The sequence below is a fragment of the Eurosta solidaginis genome, chromosome 4, assembly GCF_040869045.1.
Source record: "Eurosta solidaginis isolate ZX-2024a chromosome 4, ASM4086904v1, whole genome shotgun sequence".
NCBI classification, from domain to species: Eukaryota; Metazoa; Arthropoda; class Insecta; order Diptera; family Tephritidae; genus Eurosta; species Eurosta solidaginis.
The window spans coordinates 46,368,765-46,392,451 of record NC_090322.1 but is presented as its reverse complement, the minus strand read 5'-3'; the positions used below and the strand labels follow the sequence as shown (position 1 = coordinate 46,392,451).

At 38.6% G+C, this 23,687-nt stretch overlaps 3 protein-coding genes across 5 annotated transcripts in view; 2 read left to right on the top strand and 1 right to left on the bottom strand.

The window, feature by feature from the left end:
- Window positions 1–88: 88 nt before the first annotated feature.
- Window positions 89–10,361, top strand: LOC137249698 (transcription factor grauzone-like). Of its 2 annotated transcripts, XM_067781438.1 has the most exons (7): window positions 89–555; window positions 633–1,023; window positions 1,081–1,486; window positions 1,547–1,750; window positions 9,163–9,532; window positions 9,592–9,779; window positions 9,865–10,361. In XM_067781438.1, the coding sequence occupies exons 1-6, from the start codon at window positions 439–441 to the stop codon at window positions 9,772–9,774; spliced, it is 1,671 nt and encodes a 556-aa protein (XP_067637539.1). In that variant the 5' UTR covers window positions 89–438; the 3' UTR covers window positions 9,775–9,779; window positions 9,865–10,361. The 2 variants fall into 2 exon arrangements, with proteins under 2 accessions (XP_067637539.1, XP_067637538.1); XM_067781437.1 differs by having other exon boundaries at window positions 90–555; window positions 9,592–10,361.
- Window positions 10,362–10,383: 22 nt separating this feature from the next.
- mthl1 (methuselah-like 1) overlaps window positions 10,384–23,687 on the bottom strand; it is a 128,690-nt gene continuing 115,386 nt past the window's right edge. The window contains exon 3 of the transcript XR_010952486.1: window positions 10,384–11,004. The gene's annotated coding sequence lies outside the window, so the exon portion shown is untranslated. The remainder of the gene's footprint in view (window positions 11,005–23,687) is intronic.
- On the top strand, window positions 19,068–23,163 carry Arp8 (Actin-related protein 8). 2 transcript variants are annotated; one of them, XM_067781434.1, is made up of 3 exons: window positions 19,068–19,185; window positions 19,592–20,684; window positions 22,348–23,163. In XM_067781434.1, the coding sequence occupies exons 2-3, from the start codon at window positions 19,665–19,667 to the stop codon at window positions 23,053–23,055; spliced, it is 1,728 nt and encodes a 575-aa protein (XP_067637535.1). In that variant the 5' UTR covers window positions 19,068–19,185; window positions 19,592–19,664; the 3' UTR covers window positions 23,056–23,163. The 2 variants fall into 2 exon arrangements, with proteins under 2 accessions (XP_067637535.1, XP_067637534.1); XM_067781433.1 differs by lacking the exon at window positions 19,068–19,185 and having other exon boundaries at window positions 19,414–20,684.

Sequence of the window (23,687 nt, the reverse complement as noted above, 5' to 3'; positions counted from 1 at the left end):
TGTTGCGAATAGAGTGGAAGGCAATGGACTAGGCAGTCTAATGTCATATAATGAAGAAATGGTGTTCGGAGATTTATCAAAGTTAAAAAAAAAAAATGATAAACGCTTTAATATAAATAAAACTATTGTTTTAATAACAACAAAAACGCCATATATATTCTGTATACATAAATTTGTAAGGATTATCGCACTTTAAAATTTGAATTAAATAATCTAAAGTTTTTTTTTGAAACTGAGTCGAGAACTGTGCGTGTGAATGTGCGAATTTTCACCGATCAGCTGTTAGTTGCGCTACTTGGTAAAATTTACAATGGTCAGGATCACAACGTTGTTGTTGCATTTGCATGTTAAATTTCTATCCGTATCTCGCTCAAGTCCCAATGGAACGTAACTAATACTTCCCACGAATTTAATTCTTATTTCTATATTTTTACACAAATGATTTGCCGCTTGTGTTTGAGAACTTTAATAGAAGACTATGCCGTTTCGCTGTTTGAATCGTCTCAAGCCGAAGAGAAACTTGTTAAACTCATAGCAAAGTATTTTCAATTGGAGGTATGTAAACAATACACAACTGCTGCCACCTCATATCAAACCTACATACAACCTTATGTTTATCAATTCGGTTACAGATAACGCCAGATGACCAAATATCAACCTCCTTGTGTGAGGACTGCAGTGAACATTTGGAGGAGTTCCATAAATTTTGGCTATACGTTGATTTAAAACAAAATTCCCTGAGTAGTGAATTTTTAGCAGTAAAATGTGGCGATATAAAAGAAGATAACAGCACACCTATTGATGTCACTGATGATAACGTTGATAACCAGGGCGAGATACTTTTAGATTTAAAAGATATACCAATAGCACAAGATAATTTTGGCAGCGGCAATGATTTAGCACTACCACTTGAAAATATTAACGTAACTCCAGATATTAAAATTGATATAGAGACAGATACAGAGTCTGCCAATAACTTGCAAACTGGTGATGAATGGAAAAATGACGACGAATCGTTTGATGGTAGCCTCTTGCAAATATTAGTATACATATTAACTAGTGCTTTATTTTTTCCCTTAGATGATATACCATTGCTTAATTTGAAGCACAAAATACATAAGAGTGTCGTAAAAGCCAGCATTCTGGGCGAATCTATGCAACGTGACAGCAAAGCGAACATAAAAAATTATGCTCGTGTGAATAAGAAGACCAAAAAGAACAATAAAGTAAATGTTTCAGAACTAAGTGATAAACCGGAATCAGAAAAACATATAAAGGCGAAGCAAAATGAAGAAATAATTGGTACCTTTATGTTGTTGAATTGCGATCTATGCGCTCTGTGTGTGGAGAACTACAATGAACTACGTCTACATTTCGCTCAAGTACACAAAAAAAATGCGTATGTAAAATGTTGTGGTAAAACATTCCATAAACCAAGCTTATTAGCTGAGCATGTACAATGGCATACAAATCCTGGAAGATTTAAGTAATTATACTACTATAAAAAAATTTCTGGACAACATATTTTTTTTCTTCTTTGGAATAGATGTGATATATGTAGTAAACAATTGCGTTCCAGCAAATGCTTGGCAAGTCACATGAAAATGATCCATTGCAAAAAAGAAGTGGACAAGGAAATCGTACGTTGCCATATATGTTCGAAAGGCTTTCGGAGTCAAAAATGTCTTGAAAATCACATCACCAAACACAAAGACGATAGGGATTATCCTTGTGAAATATGCAATAAAAGGTAATTTCTATACATATGGAACGACTATGCTATTTTTGTTGCTATAGCAATATTTCTAGGTAAACTGAGCGGTATATATGACATACACTTTAGACTATATACCGACTCAGAATTATTACCGACTAAACCTGTAGTTTAACCCTGCCAATTTCGCCGCTGAGATGAGGTGTAAAATTGTATGCAAACGGCCAAAGTGCCAAGGTTAAACTATAGGCAGACCCCGCAGACGTTGTTCTGCCCTAAATTTGGTCTATCTGCATACATTTCAATAAGCTTTTTCCGTATAACTCTGCCTTCGCCCCTCTACACTTTTTCCTAATATTTGTATTCACTCCTCGCTCTGTATTTTTCGCTTCATCTATCTCCATCTTCCTCTCATTCTATCTCTTTCTCTCTTCACTCCAAGTTTCAGTCTCAGTCTTGGTCCAGTCCTAATCCTAATCCCAGTCCCAGTCCGTCTCTGGTCTACTTCCCGGAAAAAAACATAAATACTAATATAGGCAAATTTATATACCAAATTTCAGGCAAATCGAATAGGATGTATGTAAATAGGAATGTGGGTATTATTAATTCATGTCTTTATTTCGGCTTCGCATGCATATTTATCAGTTTTGCAGGTTGATGCGACTAAGTCGAATATCACTATGAAAATTACTTTAAAGCTCTCAGAAACGGCTTTCATTTTATATCCATAATACGCACACATTCTATCCGTGTCCATGTTTTGGCCTTTATCTCGAGACCCTAGTGTTGTTGTTGTTGTAGCAATGCTCGCCCCACCTAATAGCCCCGACCGATCACAAATTGTCATCAATATCCTCTAACGGGAGTCCAAGGAAACTTGCCGTTTCAACAGGGGTGGACAATAAGGAAAGGGGTGTTAGAGGCGTTGGTTCCACATTACAATTGAAGAGATGGTTGGTGTCATGTGGGGACACATTGCAAGCGGCATACATTTTGTATGTCGGGATTGATTCTGGATAGGTAAGAGTTTAACCTGTTACAGTATCCAGAACGAAGTTGAGCAAGAGTGATACGCGTTTCCCTGGGGAGTATGCGTTCCTCTTCCGCGAGTTTTGGATAATTTTCGTTAAGTACTGGATTCACCGGGCAATTCCCGGCATAAAGGTCCGACGCCTGTTTATGGAGTTCACTAAGGACCTGCTTGTGTTTTTTCACTTCATACGGCTGGGTTCTCAGGTGCCGTATTTCCTCAAAATGCTTACGGAGATGACTCCTTAAGCCCCTGTTGTTGTTGTTGTTGTAGTGATAAGGTTGCTCCCCGAAGGCTTTGGGGAGTGTTATCGATGTGATGGTCCTTTGCCGGATACAGATCCGGTACGCTCCGGTACCACAGCACCATTAAGGTGCTGGCCCGACCATCTCGGGAACGATTTATGTGGCCACATTAAACCTTCAGGCCATCCCCTCCCTCCCTAACCCCAAGTTCCATAAGGAGCTTAGGGTCGCCAGAGCCTCGTCTGTTAGTAAAACAGGATTCGCCGCGGATAGGTGAGGTTGACAATTGGGTTTGGAGAAGCTATATGTTTCGCTGGCAACCTGCAGGGTTGCGCTACACAGCCCCTTGAATCTGGTATTTTAGTCGCCTCTTACGACAGGCATACCTACCGCGGGTATATTCTGACCCCCCCCCCCCCCCCCCCTAACCCGCTGGGGGACCTTAAGCCCCTAGGCGGTGCTGGTTCATCAATCAGATTTCTGTTGGGATGCCCAGGTTTCTGGGTATTCAACAGGAACTGTTTGGTCAGCATCTCATTTCTCTCCCTGATGGGGAGAATTCTCGCCTCATTATGCAGATGGTGTTCTGGGGACATAAGAAGACAGCCCGTGGCGATTATGAGAGCAGTATTTTGGCAGGCCTGTAGTTTCTTCCAGTGGGTGATTTTTAGGCTTGGCGACCATATGGGTGACGCGTAGCACGTAATCGGCTGGCTAATTGCTTTGTATGTAGTCATGAGCGTTTCTTTGTCTTTTCCCCAAGTACTGCCAGCGAGGGATTTGAGGATTTTGTTAGGGCTCTGAATTCTCGGAACAATTGCGGCTGCGTGCTCACCAAAATGTAGATCCTGATCAAACGTCACACCCAAGATTTTGGGGTGTAGGACAGTCGGTAGCGTAGTGCCATCGACGTGGATGTTCAAAATGGTCGACATTTGGGGCGTCCATGTTGTAAATAAGGTCGCGGAAGATTTAGTCGGTGATAATGCCAGGTTTCGCGAGGCGAAAAAACTGGAGAGATCAGGTAGGTATCCGTTTATTTTATTGCATAGCGCGTCGATCTTTGAGCCTGAGCCTGTGGCCATTATTGTGCAGTCATCGGCGTAGGAAACGATTGTGACTCCTTCCGGTGGTGAAGGTAGCTTAGATATGTAGAAATTAAACAAAAGTGGGGACAGGACACCACCCTGTGGCACCCTTGTTTAATTCTCCTTGGTTTTGATGTTTCGTTTATAAATTGCACCGATGCCTGCCGACCACCCAGATAATTTGCTGTCCACCTTTTAAGACATGGGGGAAGGGTAGACCCTTCCAGGTCTTGCAGTAACGAGCCATGGTTGACCGTATCAAAAGCTTTTGATAGGTCTAGCGCTACGAGTACTGTTCTGTGGTGGGGGTATTGATTTAAGCCGCAATTTATCTGGGTGCTAATGGCATTTAGCGCGGTGGTAGTGCTATGGAGTTTTCTGAAGCCATGCTGATGAGGGGCTAGCTGCAAATTTGCTTGGAAATAAGGGAGCAAAATGGCATCAAGCGTCTTTGCCACTGGCGATAGGAGAGATATCGGACGATACGACTCACCTATGTTAGCTGGTTTCCCAGGCTTTAGTAGCGGGACCACCTTGGCCATTTTCCATTTCTCAGGTATGACAAAGGTGGAAAGAGACAGGTTGAAGACATGCGCGAAATATTTGAAACCCTCTTTCCCTAGGCTTTTAAGCATCGGCATGGCTATGCCGTCTGGGCCCACTGCTTTGGATGGTTTAGCACGACCAATGGCGTCCTCAACCTCTTTAGCGGTGATGGTGATTGGTGACGCGCTGAATTTGTGTTTATGTGCGCGTCTATTGGCTCTCCGTCTATCTTTGTCGACCGTAGGATGCATTATATATTGTCGGCAGAAAGCGTTTTTTTCGCGTCCGACAGCACTTTGTCGCCAAAGGCGATGGAAACTTTGTCTTTGTGCTTACTCGGATTCGATAGGGACTTTACGGTGGACCAAAGTTTACCCACACCGGTAGAGAGGTTACAACCTCTTAGGTGCTCCTCCCATTTCGCCCGCTTGTGTTCATCCACAAGCAATCTGAAGGGTTGGTTTATATCCCTTATTTGGGGGTCGCTTGGATCAAGCTGTCTTATAAGGTCACGTTCTCTCACTAAGTTTGCGTTCTCCGCCGGGAAGTGGGGCCGGATTTCGGGAATTCTCCCGGCGGGAATGAAAAGTACCGAGGCGGATTTAATGACCTTATGGAAGGCACGCTCCCCTTAGCGGGCATCAGTCGGGATAGGGAGGGCAGCAAAGCGGCTGTCTGTAAAGGATTTATATTCTTCCCACTTTCCTTTTTTGAAGTTTATGAAAGTGCGTTTTTCAGTGACGATGAAGTCGGCGGTACGCTCAAGCGAAATAAGTATCGGCAGGTGGTCGGATGCCAATGTTACCATCGGCTGCCAGTTGACGCAGTTTACGAGTTCTGCGCTCAAGATTGAGATATCTGGCGAGCTGTGACAGGTTTCCTACCATACGCGTGGGGCGTCTCCGTTTATTGTGCAGAACGTCGTTTCTACTATTTGATCCGCCAACATCTCACCCCTACTGTCCGCCCGCAAATTTGAATGCCATAGATCATGATGGGCATTGAAATCGCCTAAGATAATGCGATTGTTGCCAGTGAGTACGGCCCTGATATTAGGGCGGTATCCACTGGGGCAATAGGTGGCAGGAGGGATGTAGATGTTGATGATTTCTAGGGTTGCATCGCCTGACCGGACAGATAGTCCTTGACGTTCTAAGACATAGTCCCTGCGGTCGATGCCAGGATCAAATATATGATATTGCACAGAGTGGTGTATGATAAACGCGAGACCGCCTCCATTTCCGCTCTCGCGGTCTTTCCTGTGGACATTATACCCAGAGCAGGTCTGCAATGCAGATCTTGCTGTGAGTTTAGTCTCTTGAATCGCAGCAATGCGGATGTTGTGTCGCTTCATGAAATCGACTATCTCCGTAAGTCCCAGTCCCAGTTAGTCCATTACAGTTTAACTGCAGAATTCTGAAGTGCATAAGGGGAGATGTCGCCACTCTGGGGGTAAGTGACGGTTGACTACGCCTGGGTTGTGGAAGGCCATGACGCAATTGCTGTTGTAGCCTTGGGACTGGGCGTCCTTGGGCAAGCATTGGGGTACCCGTATGATTTGGGTTTGCGACCTGGCAACATGGCGCGATGAAACCCGTCGGGGGGTTGCCGTCGCGGAGACCAGAACATCTAGGAAAGTGGCACCACCCAAGGCAGGAGCTGCATTGGGCGGATGTCGCAAACCTATATATTCTGTGCTGGCACACGGTGCAAACGGAGGTAGGGACTAAGAGTCTGTTTCCCTGACCTGCACGATTGCTGCCGGAAAAGATGGGGGGGGGGGGAAGACGTGGGCAGGGGCTGATGCTCAACATTGCTACCAACTCTACTACGAAGGTAGTAGTTATGAGTGGTATCAGCTGTTTGAGTTGTTGGCGCGGTGGGGCGCGAGCAGCAGCGGGTACTTGTTGTGGCTTGCTGAGCAGTGGGGCTGCTGGAAGGTAGTGGGGGGGGGGGGGGGGGGGCGCTTAGGCGTAGACTACGGGACGCCCTTGGGCGTGAACAGCAAGGAGCCACAAAAGATTTATAAAAGTTACGTGGACGTCGGGTTTTGGGATCAAGCCCAGAACAACCTGTCCGATGCAACCATCCCTTGCACGAGACACACTGAACAGAGTATGACCGTCCTAAAAAGATTCTTTTCCGACAGATGCAGCAAAACCATTTCTCAGGACCGGGGTCAGGAGACAGACCCGGATTGGATTCGATGCCTTCCCGGAGTAAGAGAATATGGAGCAGTCCTGCTGCAAGGAGCTGCTGGGAGGATGACAATTTGTGGGAGGGACGAAACAAATTAGATGGGGTCACACTGAAATGACAGTCCTTGGGAAGAGAGACCCTAGTCACCCAGCGGTGTAAAACTTACTCTGTACTAAAGCATACAGCAACAGCTTCAATTAGATACCCATAATGTAAAAACACATTCTAGGTGTATCCGGGTCCACGTTTTGGCCTATATCTCGAGACCTTAGTCACCAATGAAAACTACCTGTACTAAAACACTGTTGTTGTTGTCGTTGTTGTTGTAGCAGTGCTTCGCCCCACCTAACAGCCGCGAGTAAAGCACTCATCAACAGCTTCAATTTGATACCCATAATGTAAAAACACTATCTAGGCGTTCACGGCCCACGTTTTGGCCTATATCTCGAGCCCTTGTCACCCAGAGGTATGAAAATGACCCTCTACTAAAGTACTCATCAACAGCTTTCATTTGATATCCATATTCTATACACATTCTAAGGGTACCCGGGTCCACGTTTTGGCCTATATCTCGAGACCCTGTGAGTCGATCCTGAATTTTCATGCTATAAACCTCACGGAGCCCGAGACCTTTCCAACGAATGCAAAACCGTGCCAATCGGTTCGTTCGTTCTGGCTAACTAAAGTAACGCTAGCCTTACACGTAATCCAGTCACTTTAGGTGAAAAATTAGCTATTCTCGGAATTGTAGATAACAATGTGGAAAATTGTATATGCGTTAATTTTGGTTTTATAATCTGGCATTATGGGTCACAGTTAATTGCCTGTTGTCGTCTTCAGCAATAAGAAGAAATATATGAATAGACACTCCCGGAAGGTTTCGGGTAGATTTGACCAATTTGTAGTTTGAGTAGCGGCAGCGACGAAAGTAACACAATTTACAAATGAAATTTCAAAGTTTTATAATCGGCTCACCTATTAATTGCCTAACAGTTGGCCTGGGTTCCTGACCACAGGGGAGTTGAGGGAAAAGAGCAGGTGGACAGCCTGGCCAGAGAGGAGTAACGACACCACCCATTGGTCCCGAGCCGTTCCTGACAGTAGGCAAGCAGGAAATTAGGGGGCATCTATTAGTAGAAGAGAGGGAGAAGAGGGTGTCCTAGCATGTTATGGGGTCAGAATATACCCGCGGTAGGTATGCCTGTCGTAAGGGGCGACTAAAATACCAGATTCAAGGGGCTGTGTAGCGCAACCCTTTCAGGTTGCCAGCGCAATATATATCTTCTCCAAACCCAATTGTCAACCTCACCTATCCGCGGCGAATCCTGTTTCAGTAACAGAAGAGGCTCTAGCAACCCCAGGCTCCTCATGGAACTTGGGGGTGTGGAGGGAGGGATGGCCTGAAGGTTTAATGTGGCCATATAAATCGTTCCCGAGATGGTCGGGCTAGCACCTTAATGGTGCTGTGTTACCGGAGCGTACCGGATCTGTATCCGGCAAAGGATCATCACATCGATAACACTCTCAAAAGCCCTCGGAGAGAAACCTTATCGCTACAACAACAACAACAACAATGGAAAAGAGGGAAAAACTCTGGCGCAATATGCCAGGCCTGAGGCAATCTAAGTTACTGTTAGGGGGTTACAGCACAACTCGATATAGGACAACAACAACAACATATAGGACATTAATAGGCCTCTCGAAAGATAACCTAAGAATCCTAACAGTTATTCTTACAAGACACTGTAGACTGAACAGCCACATGCAGAAGCTGGGCATAACATCGAACACATGCCAAGTTTATGAGCTCACCATGGCCAGAGCATTCTCACATCAAATTCCTCAAGCCAGGTGAACTTCTAGGGTTCATCAGAGATATCGGCTTGGATGAGGAGCTGTGATGGAGCTGAGGGCACAATAGACCAATGGTCGCAGTGCGATCCTCAATTATCTATCTATCTATTTTATTTTTTTGTTTGCTTCAGCTAGGAAAAAATGCCAAAAATCAGGAATACTTTTTCGCGGATTGAGATCAATGCATACTCAGAAAAATTCCAAGAAAAATTTGTTCGAATCCTCCCGAATGTTTAACTGTAGTAGTATAAAATCTATTTGTATAAAAAATTTGCGTGGTGAAAACTGCAAAAATATTAAACATAACTTTTTTTGAGAAATTGTTTTACAGAGGTCATGTTTATTTTTCACTCCAAGGAAGCCGCTTCTATGTATCTGAGCGACTCGGGATTTTCCCGACCAAGGGCTGTCATTTCAGTGTAACCCTATTTAACTCCCCACCTATATATACTAATTTATTACATTATATTTCAACAACTTTTCCAGCTTTGCAAATCCACATCGTTTGCGTAAACATATTCAGGACATACATGAGAACCTCAAACGACATATTTGTGATATATGTGGCAAAACATTTAAATTTAAGCCTTCATTTGAACGGCATGTGCTTGAACATCAAGGCATCGTAGATCCACCAGTGCAATGCGATATCTGTGGAGAGTGGTCTAAAAATAAGCATGTAAATCGTTTGCATCAGTTTAAGCATAGTCAGGTTGATACAGAATGTAAGTATTGTGGAAGAAAGTGTGTTTCCCGCACTGCTCTAAGGGGACATATAAATTACATGCACAAGAAGAAATATGATTTACAATGCCAATTCTGCGAAAAGACATTTAAGGAGGCGAGAAATCTAGAAGTAAGTTTAAATATTACACATTTTGGGTTCGGTTTGCAATAACTTTAATTTGTGTACAGGAACATATGGCTACACATACAGGCACACAATTATATTCTTGTCCCCATTGCGCCAAAGAATGCCGCTCAAAATCAAACATGTATGTTCATATTAAACGAATGCATGTTAATGAATGGATTCAGTCGAAAGTGGCACGTTCAAATGATCCAAATTTAAAAGCAAGCCTGACAAATCTTAGCTGAGTGCAGTATGTATATAGATAGTTATATGTGTAAAGTAGTACACGTCTATGTATAGCTGTAATCTACATATCGTTCGCTTAATTCACACAGACCGTAACCAACAGATTTTTCGAAACTATGCTTTTTGGAGATTTTGGTGTGATATATCAAAATACACCCCATTAAAATTTTAAAGTGTTGGAACCAAAAATAATGGAGTTATTCGACTTATAAAAGCCATACCTGCTTGAAGTGAATGTGAAGTAAAATTTTAAATTTGTTGGCTAGGGCCATGGCGGAACGATACAAGGTGGTAGCATGGGACAGCTGATTATAAACTTTTTTATTTGATGTGATATAGCAACTTCCGGGGCGTACGATTTTGACATTTGTCCATCGAATTCACAAAAACAAAGTACATGGAATTTTTATTTATGTTTGTAGGTATGTCACCATGCTGCCACCTTGTATCGTTCCACCGTGGGCTAGGGCCTTTGTGATTAAAAACGATTTATTTATGACTTAATTTAAACAAAGTGCAATTTGTAAATAGTTTGATGATTTTCAGTAGAAAAAATAAAAAATGTAACTATAAATAATGAAAAAAACTTCGGTAAAAGTCTAGTTGAGGGGTCGACTGCCAATACGCTACGAAAAATATCGAGAGAGGTGCCAAAAGACGCGTATTAATCTAGGGAAGGCGGAAAAGAAAAATTGTATCTCTGTCCGGAGATATTTTCATTTGAAGTTGGCGATTTTCATGTGGTTGTTGTGTTTGTACTCACAAAAAAAATTGTGCATCACCGTGGCGGTAGCCACGGTTATACCACACACCAGGACTTGGCATGGTGTAGCCCAGGGTTATTTTTTATAAGCACGGCTGAAGGCCGCCAACGCAGAAAGGTGTTCTGCGCAAAAATACTATGGATTCCACCCCCGGTTTCGGAGGTGACCGCGGGTCTTTTTCGGTTTTTCGTTAATATCTTTTGAACGAGTTAAAACTTTTACTTTCCGCCTTCGGCTTATTAATACTGATGTCAAGACGCATCGTTTGACACCTCTTTCGATATTTTTGGTAGCGTATTAGCAGTCGACCCCTCAACTAGACTATTACCATATAAAGCCTTCACAAATCAATATTTCGCTGCTTTCCCCATTCCGACTGATGACCGTCAGGCTCGAAAAAATGTGCTTTCTGTCGGTAATTTGTAATGCATAATTCAGTAGACAAGGCAAGACGTTGTACCTAATCTGCAATAAAAAAACTAAAATTGGTTTAAGAAGCTCTTATAATTGGAAATTTGTATTGAAATATTTATTTTAAAAAGCTATATAAGCCATGTTTAATTTTTTTGAATTGGGGGTTAATCTATGTGCTCACATATGTTCCATCCTAAAGAACTAAACATGCTTAAACTATTTATGTTTTCTTTTCTTGAAAAAAAATGTTACCCTCATGTATTTTAAATGCTAACTTTTGACCTGAGGATGGCCTAGAAGCATAGATCACAGCGTTTTTGTTGCATTTGCACATCAAATTTCTATTCATATCTGGATCACGCTTCATTGGAACGCAACTATTAACTAATAGGAATGGAAACGTGTGAAAAGAAAGAACCATGGTTCAATTAAATGGTTGGCTCATCTCATCAGCTGATTTTATTTATTTCATTGTGTTATGTATTTACCAACAGCTGGCAGCCCTCTTTTTTCCTACTGTCATTATTATTATTATTATATATATATATATACTCTTTCCCTTTTTTCATATAGTGATATAATTACTACTGCTATAGCTATGATGTAAAATTCCTCATACAAATAAATTGAAGTTTTTATTATATAGTATAACTTAAAATCAAGCGCGAGCATTTATTCCTTTATAGGACATAACAATAGAAATGGCGACAAGTAGTAAAATCGGAAAATAATAATTTAGATAGACGGACCAAAAATTTTACTAAACGTGCACGAACATAACCTCAAAATAGAATAGAGGCTCAAATTCAACAATTGCTACAGGCAATAACCGCCATGACGACAACGATGCAGCAGCAGCAACAGCAAATTGCGGCAAATCATCAAACGAGCAGTACCAACGTAAACATCATGTCAAGTTTCGAAGCATTCGATCCAAAAATAGAATCATTTAAAACATATAAAGAGCGTCTGGATAATCATTTCCATATTAAAAAAGTTGTTGAGGACAAAGAGATGTGTGCAAAACTACTCTTACAATACATCGGACCAGCGGCGTATTCCCGTTTAGCAACGTTGGCTTCACCCAAAAATATAAATTTACTGAAATATGATGAAATAGTGACATTACTGGAAAAACACTTTTATCCCGAAAAGAACATTTTAGTAGAGCAACACAAATTTCTTTGTGAAATCCAAAATAGCGAACAGTCGTTGGCAGAATTTTTAATTGCCCTACAGAAAAGAGCAATGGAGTGTGGATTTATATGTGAATGTGGGAAGTCTATCTCAGATATTTTTCTAAGAGCCCAACTAATCAGAGGTATACGCGATGGGCATATTCGAGAACAGCTGCTACAGAATCCGAAAGCAACATTCAAGCAAATAGTTGAAAAAGCAACAACTTTGGAAGCTGCTAAAATAAATAATAACGTGATCGCAAACAAGGCAACCGGTTCAACAAGCGATGTTCAGCAAATCCGTCAACATGTTAGTAATCATAACTATCGTCGTAGTAGAAATCGTAATGGAAGTTTCTCTAGAAATAGAAATTCAAAGTCATCGACAAGAGTTAATTACAGCGAATTAGGCATAGAAGGATTGTGTCTAAGATGCGGCCGTAATAATCATTTATCAAAAGAATGCAATGTAGAGAAAGGCAAGTTAAAATGTAATTCATGTGGCAAAACTAAAGGTCTGCATTCAAAACAGAATAAAGCAAAAGAAATCGAAAATTACAACCAATAACACCACTACATCAAATGCTATTGAATCATTCACAACAGAAGAGGAATATTATGGTGTGAATCAAGTTATCGACATTTATGAACATAGCACTGCAAAAATATCACGTATGGACACAGAAAAATTTTATACAGATGTGTTAATTAATGGAAGAAAACAAAACTTCGAAGTCGACTCTATAGCTAATATTTAAGATAAACTATTTTTATTTAATTATTTAAAAATCCGTTTGTTTGACACAATTTTTATAAAACTACAAAATTTTCTTATTTTGATAACTTAAAAAATTTTCATTTAAAAAAAGGTAACTTAATTATTTTAAAACAATTGAAAAATCACAAGTAAGAAACAAGTAAAAGTATTAATATAAATAAAATAAACAACTTAATAAGGACCCTACATTTACTTTAAACTATATTTTTATTAAACATTTATTTCACATTCAAATCAAATATTTTCACATTTTAAAAATTCTAAAATAACTGATTTGTAAATTTTCATTTTTAAATAACATTAAAATAAAGTAACATAAAAATAATTTACAAAATTAAAGTATATTTTATAAAGTAGATAACCCTACATATACTCCCCCTCCAGTGAAACGAAAAATTTATTTTTTTAAATGTTAATTTATTGTGTATATTGATTACTGTAAAAATTTTGTGTTGTAGTTTGAAAAATGTTTGAATTTTTCGTTATAGATATATTGAATTTTTATTTTTTAAGTGTAAGAATTTTGAGAAATGTATTTTAGGTGTTGATGTAAGTACTCAATCTTTTGATGATTCGATGTACTTACGCCAAATTATATAGTATAGTGTTAAACTATATCTTTATTAAAAATTTATTTCACATTCAAATCAAATATTTTCACATTTTAAAAATTCTAAAATAACTGATTTGTAAATTTTCATTTTTAAATAACATTAAAATAAAATAACATAAAAATAATTTACAAAATTAAAGTATATTTTATAAAGTAGATAACCCTACAGACTCAGGTGCCGGCTACACGTTACTGTCGGAAAATCAATTTATGAAATTAAATATCAAAACACCGCTAAGGAAAACAAATATTGCCTTCCGCGTTTATACAGATGATGTTTTTGTGCCAATAGGAGTCGTTACTGTGGACGTAAAGTACAAAAATAGGAAATCTAAAGAAGATTTGTACATTGTATCTTCGAAACGTACCGCATTACTGGGACGTGTATGGATACGCCATTTGAAAATTAATCTACATGAAATTGACGAAGACAGTTCTAAAAACGGCATTAGCCACAACAACATAAATTCTATATCAGAAATCGAACAGCAATTTTCAGAAATTTTCGAAGAACGTGTTGGATGCATTCCAGATTTGGTTTGTAGTTTAAAACTACGCCAGGGTGCAAAGCCAGTGTTCTTAAAAGAAAGGCCAGTGCCTTTTGCCATACGCCAAAAAGTAGAACGTGAACTGGATAATTTAGAACGAGACGGCATAATTACAAAAATTAATACTAGCAATTGGGGTTCACCTTTGGTGGTAATTCCAAAACCTGATGGTAATGTACGACTATGCGTCGACTATAAAGTAGCTGTTAACCCTCAGTTGGAAACCGCTCATTATCCAATCAAAAGAGTCGATGAAATTTTTAACAGTTTAAAGAATTCTAAATATTTTTGCAAGTTAGACTTATACAAAGCATATCTGCATGTACGAGTTGATGATGACAGCAAAGAAGTGCAAACTATTTCAACGCACCGAGGTACGTACCAAATGAATCGATTATCTTTTGGAATTAAACCTGCTCCGAGTGAGTTTAACCGTATTTTAGATCAAATATTACAAGGCCTCGAAGGTACAGTCTCTTATTTTGACGATATAATTATACATGGTGCAACGTTGAAAGAATGTGAAGAACATCTGATCAAATGCTTTGAAAGATTGAATAAATATCAACTGCCCGTCAACAAAAGAAAATGTGAATATTTTAAAGAAAAAATTACATACCTTGGATATATAGTAAGTCATAACAAAATAGCAAAATGTCCAGATAAAGTAAAGGCGATTATAGACATGCCAAACCTCAAAATGTAGAGCAATTAAGAAGACTCCTTGGAGTGATTACATATTATTCAAAATTTCTACCGGATATTTCGACAATTACATTCCCTTTACGCAAGCTTTTAGAAAAAAATAAAAAGTTTAATTGGACAACACAATGCGAAGAATCATTTAAAAAGCTTAAACAGGAAATTCTTAAAGACAGGGTTATAGTACCATTCAACGAAGCTTTGCCGATAACATTAGCGTGCGACGCAAGCCCAACGGGCATAGCTGCAGTACTATCTCATATTGTTGAAGGAGAGGAACGCCCTGTCGCATTTATTTCAAGAGCATTAACAAAAGCAGAACAAAATTAGAGCCAGCTTGACAGAGAAGCGCTAGCAATTATTTTTGCCGTTGATAAGTTTTTTATGTATTTATACGGAAGAGAATTTACATTACTGACAGATAATCGTCCTCTAACAAGAATATTTCATCAGAGTGCAAAAACACACCTCAGCAAGACTACTTCGTTATGCTTCATTCTTGCAGGGATTCAACTACAAAATACAACATCGTAAAGCTGAAGATAATGTGAACGCAGATTGTTTATCGAGAGCACCTAACAACGAAATATCGACGTTTAAACATTTTTTGGATGAAGAAGTACGCAATATTCAGGACGGGGCGATCAATCAAATATCGACATTTTCAATCAACGCCACTACTATTTCAAACGAAACAGAGCGTGATGTGGAACTAGCAAAATTAAAGAAGGACTTACTGGATGGCAAGAATTGTGATCCCAATTATTCGTTGCAAGATGGCGTCATATTTAAAGGTGACCGTGTTGTTATACCAGCAAGATTACGTGCAGAAATTTTAAAAGAGCTACATTACACACATGTGGGCATAGTAAAAATGAAACAGCTCGCTAGGAAGTACTGTTTTTGGAAGGGCATCGACGCGGATATAGAGCGACTGGTAAAATCGTGTCCTAGTTGTGCGGATGTGAAAAAAAGTCCCCCAAAAGTTGTAACGCACCATTGGGGACAACCAACCGAAAATTTTCAAAGAGTGCACATTGATTACGTAGGACCAAATGGCCGGAAATTCGAATAATAAGGGATGCCCCAACCTCTGAAAAGACTATAGATTTAATACAAGATATTTGTGCGACACACTGATTACCACAAGCCATTGTATCAGACAATGCAACGATATTCCAAAGAGAATTTTGTTGCGAAAATGGAATTATTCAGAAGTTTATAGCCCCTGGACACCCAGCAACAAACGGATTGGCTGAAAGATACGTCCAAATTCTCAAAAGGAAGCTAACAGCGATGGATGATGAAAAATTACCATTGAATATCAAACTACGAGAAATCCTGTTTCGATTCAGGGCAACGCCTTTGGCAAATGGTCAAACCCCAGCCCAAATGTATTTAGGACGTGAATTAAGAATTAAATTGGATGCTATGCGATCAGTCAAACAATTGAAATCAGCAACACATAATCCAAAAGTGCGTCATCTAAGTGTAGGCGATAGAGTTCAAGTGCGGTGGTTTCACAGGAATAAACCTAGCTGGAAATTTGGTGTTGTGAAACGCAAATTCGGTCATCTCCACTATCAAGTTAAGCTGGATGACGGTTATGAGTTGAAACGACATATAAACCAGTTGTACAAGTCTGGTATTGATCAACCTAAAAAGCATGTAACGTTTGCTGAACCTCCCGTGCAAGAAAATTCAAAAAAGGAGGAAATCTTCATTGAGCGTACCGTTACCACTCCGACTACACAACAAATACCAATGGTACAACCCAATCCAGTAACAACGCCTGACGAAACTGTAAGAAGATCGAGTAGGGTCCGAAGACCTCCTGCACGCTTAGATGACCATGTTCTCTATTAAGCGTGGGAGACTGTTATGTATTTACCAACAGCTGGCAGCCCTCTTTTTCCTACTGTCATTATTATTATTATATATATATATACTCTTTCCCTTTTTTCATATAGTGATATAATTACTACTGCTATAGCTATGATGTAAAATTCCTCATACAAATAAATTGAAGTTTTTATTATATAGTATAACTTAAAATCAAGCGCGTGCATTTATTCCTTTATAGGACATAACACATTGCATGACCGAAGGGATTGCCAAAAGGAGATGGCAAACTCAAAATGAAACCAACACATTGGCAACATTTTCTTACACATACAAAAACTGCTACGATTTATGTTTCCATTCCATACAATTCGCACCAACACCAATACACAGATTTTGACAATTTGAATAGACATATTTTGTTGCTTTACAGATGAGTCAACCATATAGTTGAACCATGGAAAGAACAAACACGCAGATTTTGACAATCTGAACTAACATTTTGTTTTTGTACAGATGAGCCAACCATGAACCATGGTCTCAGACTTCAAAATAGATCGACTATTTTTTAGCAATCGATAGCTATTAAATCAGCTGTGGATAATCGATTGGTTATCCCCACCGACCAGTGTTGCCAGGTTAGCCTTTTCGAGGCTAGATTTAGCCTCGAAATTTCGGGTTTAGCTTCGTGACTTTTTTCTAGCCTTTTTTAATCCGAATGTATTTTTAATAATTTCTAAAATAAAATAATTTCAATAGTTCCTGTGAACACCTAATACCTAATAATATGAGTTCTCTACAAAAGATTAATTCTTTTTCTGCTGAAAATTCGTTGAAAGTTTCAAAGCCAGATGTATTTTCTTACTTTGAAAAGGAGAAGTATAGTTATTCTTCAAGTCAAATAGTATTAATAGAGCTGCAGTGGCGAAAACTTATAACTATACAATGGAAAAATGTACACTCCACCATGGAATTTTAGTCGGAAGTCCGAGAACATAAAAATGCATTTAACGAACCACCTTTTTTAGAACTTGTCGAATTCATATTTAGTTGTTTAGTATTACCACTCAGTAACGCGGAGGTTGAAAGAATTTTTAGTGGCATGAAAATTCTGAAAACTAAATTAAGGAACAAACTAAAAATTAAAATGCTTAATGCGATGCTTAATATTAGATGCTCGTTAAAACGCTTATCTAAATGTTGTAATGATTTTGAAATTACCGATGATCTCATATCTATGGTAAATAGCCAAACTTTATACGCAGACTTAAGCTCTTCTGATTTTTCAGACGGGGCATATTTTATATAAATAATTAGTTTGTAATATTTTTTTTTTGTGTATATACACATATGCAATCATTTAAAGTAATTCCATGTGCTAGTCAAGGAAAATGTGCCTGATATGTTTTGAAACAAGAAGTTATGTTTAAGTTATGTTTATAAGTTTTTATTTACAAATGTGTAAACTAAAATATAAAAAAAAAAAATTTATGAATTAACCAAAAAAATTTCTGGCCTTTTTTTAGCTTCTTTTTTTCTAAATTTAGCTTTTTCTAACCTGTTTTTTTTGGCAATCTAGCTACATTTTTTTTCATCACCTGGCAACATGAATCTGAATCTAACATAAATGCAGGCACACACTTCGTGTCATAGATTAGATTGATACGAATCTTTTGCTTACGCTCTCATATTTTCGCTCTCACGAGGGATTTATCTTCTAGTTGTTGCTGGCAACAATCACAGATAAATCCCTCGCACCAGCTGAAGCGGGTGCCAGAACAAAAAATGTGCCAGCCAAAACGAAAAACGTGCCAAAAATTTTGGTAAACTTTAGTTTGACCTACAACTGTAGAATAGCTTTCAAAAATTATGGGAAAAAGGATAAAAATACTTGTTTTAGTGTAAGTATTATTAGTTCGAAGGCCATTCAAAAGTTATCACTAAAAATAGGTTTTGTAAATATGAACTCCCGATGCAACCAGTCAATTTTGATCACAGAACCTAGAACGCCAGACATGTAGGATAAGCACTATCCATTAAATAATGTTAACTATTATATCATAGGTCCGATTTACTGAAATTTCAAAAGAATATATGGTTTTCACTGCGAGTTAAATGTGTTACAATATTTGACTAATTAATTTAATCGAAAAGTAAATTTTACTTAGATTTGTTTATATTTAACTCTAACTTGTCGTATTATTGTAAAATAACTTTAAGGACATAAATATTTTACGACTATCATTTTATTAAATGATTGAAACTATAATCGCCGAAATGTATGTCAAAAATCCCCATTTTCAGATCTATTCATTTTTGTTTTGAGTGGCATCATTGATAAATGTTATAAAAAATGTGCATTTTGACAGCGCTCTCTCGAAACAAAGAGTTGCAAATCCATTCATCTATGCTCCAGTTTGTAATATGTATAACGCGAAAATTTTAACAATTACGATGTTGCTCCTTCGGCGATGTTTTTGCGATTCGAAAACTCGTTCCAATTTAAGCTGCAGATATTGGTGCTTTATCGGTAACCGTATCGGTAGCCTTTTAGCTGGAGTCATTGGTGCCGTATGTCGTATCGCTGTATCCGTATCCCTAACGTAATCAGCTGTTTATCGTTACGACGGTAAACCAAAACCCAATTGGTTGGCTACGATACGGTTACGACCTTAGCGGCACCAATAATCGATTGCATTGATTCTCATAAGGTTGGTCGAATCTGCTGTTAAAAGGTTACCGATACGGTTACCGATAAAGCACCAATGTCTCCAGCTTTTAACAGCTGATTCGACCAACCTTATGAGAATCAATGCAATCGATTATTGGTGCCGCTAAAGTCGTAACCGTATCGTAGCCAACCAATTGGGTTTTGGTTACCGTCGTAACGATAAACAGCTGATTACGTTCGGGATACGGATACAGCGATACGACATACGGCACCAATGACTCCAGCTTACGGCACCAATGACTCCAGCTTTAGTGAAGCTAAAATTACATATACAACAATCTGAAAAAAGAACGATCCGACATACAAAAAAAAAAAAAAAATGCAGGCACAAAGAATTATTATAATTCATCCTGGATCGTTATATTTACGAATTGGAAGAGCATCCGATCTTAATCCTGTGACCGTTTTGCATGCAGTAGCATATTTAAGACGAGAAAACAGAAATGCTCAAACTTATAGAGATGTTTTACTGCCACAAGTACAAAATACGACTGAAATATTAACTGAGTTTGAAGAACAAAGGCTGCAGGTTTCACACTCTATACAGTCATATGCGCCACCACAAGAATCCTATGAAAGAAATGCGAAACGTTTACGAGTAGTTACACCACCGCAACAAATCGCTACCTTTAACAGACGAAGTGTGCCGGAAGATCTTCCATTATCACATGAGAAAGACAAAAATGAGTTCGATGGCAATAAAGGAGATATCACAAAACCTGAAATACTTTTTGATGAAGACATCTTATTGCTGCATGAAAACGAAGCCAGCAACTACAATATACATTTTCCTATGAAACGTGGTGAATTTAATGTACACAAAAATGTAGGTGGCTCGACAGCAGCTGCTTTGTCAAATATGGAAAATATTTGGTTGTATGTATTAAAAAAACACCTAAATATTAATGCAAATACTTTGCCACAATATAGTGCTGTATTGGTGATATCGGATGTTTACAATCGTAGCCATTTACGCGAATTTACAAACTTGCTACTGCAACGTTTACGTTTTCGTTCTTGTTTTTTATTACAAGAACATGTCGCAGCTACATTTGGTGCGGGACTAAGTTACGCCTGTGTTGTGGATATTGGTGATCAAAAAAGTTCAATATCTTGTGTGGAAGATGGCATAAGCCATCCAGAAACACGTGTACGACTAGCTTACGGTGGCGGGGATGTCACTCAAGTTTTCTTTAACTTGCTACGTAAATGCTGCTTTCCTTACAAAGAGTGCAACGTTGAAAAAGACTATGCAGATGCAGCTCTATTGATGAATCTAAAAGAACGCTATTGTCATCTTACTTTGGATGTTTGTGGCGCACAAGAACGATGTTTTGAGGTACTTAAAGATTATTTGTACTTATTATTTAAGAATTCATGAGCTTAACACCGACTTATAATAATTGAATATTCAATAATAAGTATAAATTAACACACCATTAAACAAACATAAAGATAATTTATTTTCGTTTGTACTATAGATAGTACTAAACCATTTTCACTTCGATGGCAACTGTTAAGCCCCTTTTATAGAAAACATAATAATTTATATTTCCGAAGGGTTTAAAAAAGTACTTTGGAAGTTTCAAAACGATAGTTAAAAATATAGACGAGAAAATATAAATTCTGCTGCGATTAGCGTATATTAAAGCCCCGCCAATTAGCTTATAAATTTTCTACAGACTGCCATTTGCGATTTCTTATTATTTCCATAAGGCCTAGAATATACCCGTGGCAGATATGCCTGTCGTAAGAGGCGAATAAAATACCAAATTGAGTTAAGGGTACACAGCAACCCTTTCAAGGGTTTACCAGCGCAATTGGATATATATATATATATCCAACCCAATTGTCAACCTCACCTACCCGTGGCGAATCCTGTTTCCTTAACAGCCTAGACTTTGACGACCCCAATTTCCTCATGGATCTATGGGAGGGCGGTATGGCCTAGAGAGTTTCATGTAGTCATACCATATCGTTCCAGAGATGGTCCATCTAGTACCTTAATGGTGCTCATTACCGGAACGTACCGGATCTGCTTCCGGCAGAGGACCATCGATAACACAAGGCCTTCAAGGCAAACAACAAAAACAACTGGCCAGTCGAAAAATGGCGCACGATTTTATGCTCAGAAGAAACAAAAACCTTTTTATTTGGTTCGAGAGGGCGCCGGGAGTATGTACGAAGGCCAGAAAATGCTTCTTTTGATCCTAGATATGTTTGCCCTACGATAAAATATGGAGGTGCCAAAATCAATGTGTGGGGATGCTTCTCTTACTTCGGCACAGGTTCGCTATATTGGATAAAAGAGAATATGGATGCCAAAAGAAAATATGACTCGAAATTATGGAGTCGACTATGCTACCACACGCAGAATGGAACATGCGTCTGAAATGGGTTTATCAAAAAGACAATGACCCTAAGTATACCAGCAAGTTGGCCAAAAAGTGGTTTGTTGTTTTGAGTTAAGGTCGTGGACTAGCCGGCTCAGTCCCCTGACCTTAACCTCATTGAGAATCTTTGGGCAGTGGTCAAGGAAGCAGTAGGGAAAGAGGAAATCTTCAAATACTAAACAGATGTATAGTGTTGTGAAAAAGCCGTGAAAAGCCATTCCTCTCGAGAAATGCAAGTGTTTGGTGGATTCTATGCCGAGGAGAGCGCAGCTGTAATATCGAACTATCCTCCGATAAAGTATTAAAAATGTAAGCCAGTTATCGTAACATAGTGAATTAATTTTCTTGCGTTGTAAATGCTTAATACTGCAATTAATAATCACAGCTTAAACTCTCAATTTCTTGATCTAAAGAATAAAATTAAAAGGGACCTACACTGCTTTTTTTCTTCTTTTGAAATCCTTCTTCCTCGCCATTGCTATTATTTCGTTCATTTGATTTGATAAAGCTGTGTAGATTCCTCTTTTTTAAGTAACCAAACATATGTAAATATGTATGTTTACATACGACAGTTTAGATACTCATTATTTTTTATCTTAAAACTTGCAGGTAAAGAAATTCAAAAAGCGCACACGTTACACTCTTCAAATAGGTGACGAATGCGTTGTTGCACCATTGTCCCTGTTTCACACTGAATTAGTCAATTTGACTGGCAAAGCAAAACAAGCGCATGTTCAACTAAGAAGTAGCCAACAAGCCGATTCCGAAGATTGTTTCGATGCAGAATATATAAGGGAAACAGGGCGCCGTAATGGTGGAAGAGATCAATTACTTGAAGGCACTTTACCTCTTACAGGTGAAACCGCTGAAGATGACTTAGTTGTAGACGATGTTGTTGAACGTGATAGTAATTTGAAAACTAGCGATAAGGATGAACTTTTATATATAAACAATGGCCAAATACTGCCTATAGATCAAGCTATAGTAAGAAGTATTGAACGTTGCGCAACGGAAGAGATTAAACGAAAAATGTATAGTTGTATATTGTTAGTTGGTGGTAGCAGCAAGTTTACCGGTTTTGCTAAATGGTTGGAACAGCGTGTTATGCTTCAATTATCAGCCACCTGCTCATCATCATCTACTCCAGCATTTGAAGTTAATGTTTTCACAAAAGAAATGGATGCTGGTATGATAGCATGGAAGGGAGCAGCAATTATGTCTTGCCTGGAAAGTGCACCAGAATTGTGGATATATGCAAGTGAATGGGAAAAGTATGGATTGCGTATACTGCGTGAGAAGGCGCCATTTATATGGTAAATTTATATTGACATATGTAAATATTATATACATATACATACATATGTGTGTAGGTAGAATAAGAAATGAAGATAAATATTAAATTAGCTTTTTCAAGCATACATCATAGATCTTCAAAGTATATTTTAATTAACAGTGTATATTTATCTTACGTCAATTACGATGTATTCTAATAGTAACTGAGCGATCAAAGCCGTTAAAATAACTGCATTATAATCTTTTTAGAGGTGTTATTGGCTGACAAAAGAATACTTAAAATATGCCCGACTATAGCAGAGCAACTACCCACACGCACCATCAGTACATTTGTTCTTTAATATTAATCAAGCGAATGAACCACAATGTATCTATTGTTTTTGAATTGTGATCATTGCTCTTGAGTGTGAACAAAGTATGCGCAGATTGGAATGCATTTTATTTTGCTGCTTTGCCCAAATCTCCTTTGTTTATTACTTCTTTGAATCGAACTAAAATCTGAGAACTTTTTGTCGCTCTTTCTGTAGCAGGCTTCGCTGCATCCAATAGCAGTGATTACTCGCATATTTTTATCAATATCCTCTAACGAAAGATCAAAGAAACCTGTAGTAGCTGTAATATAATCAGATCAAACGAATATAGATGTTAAAAGCTTT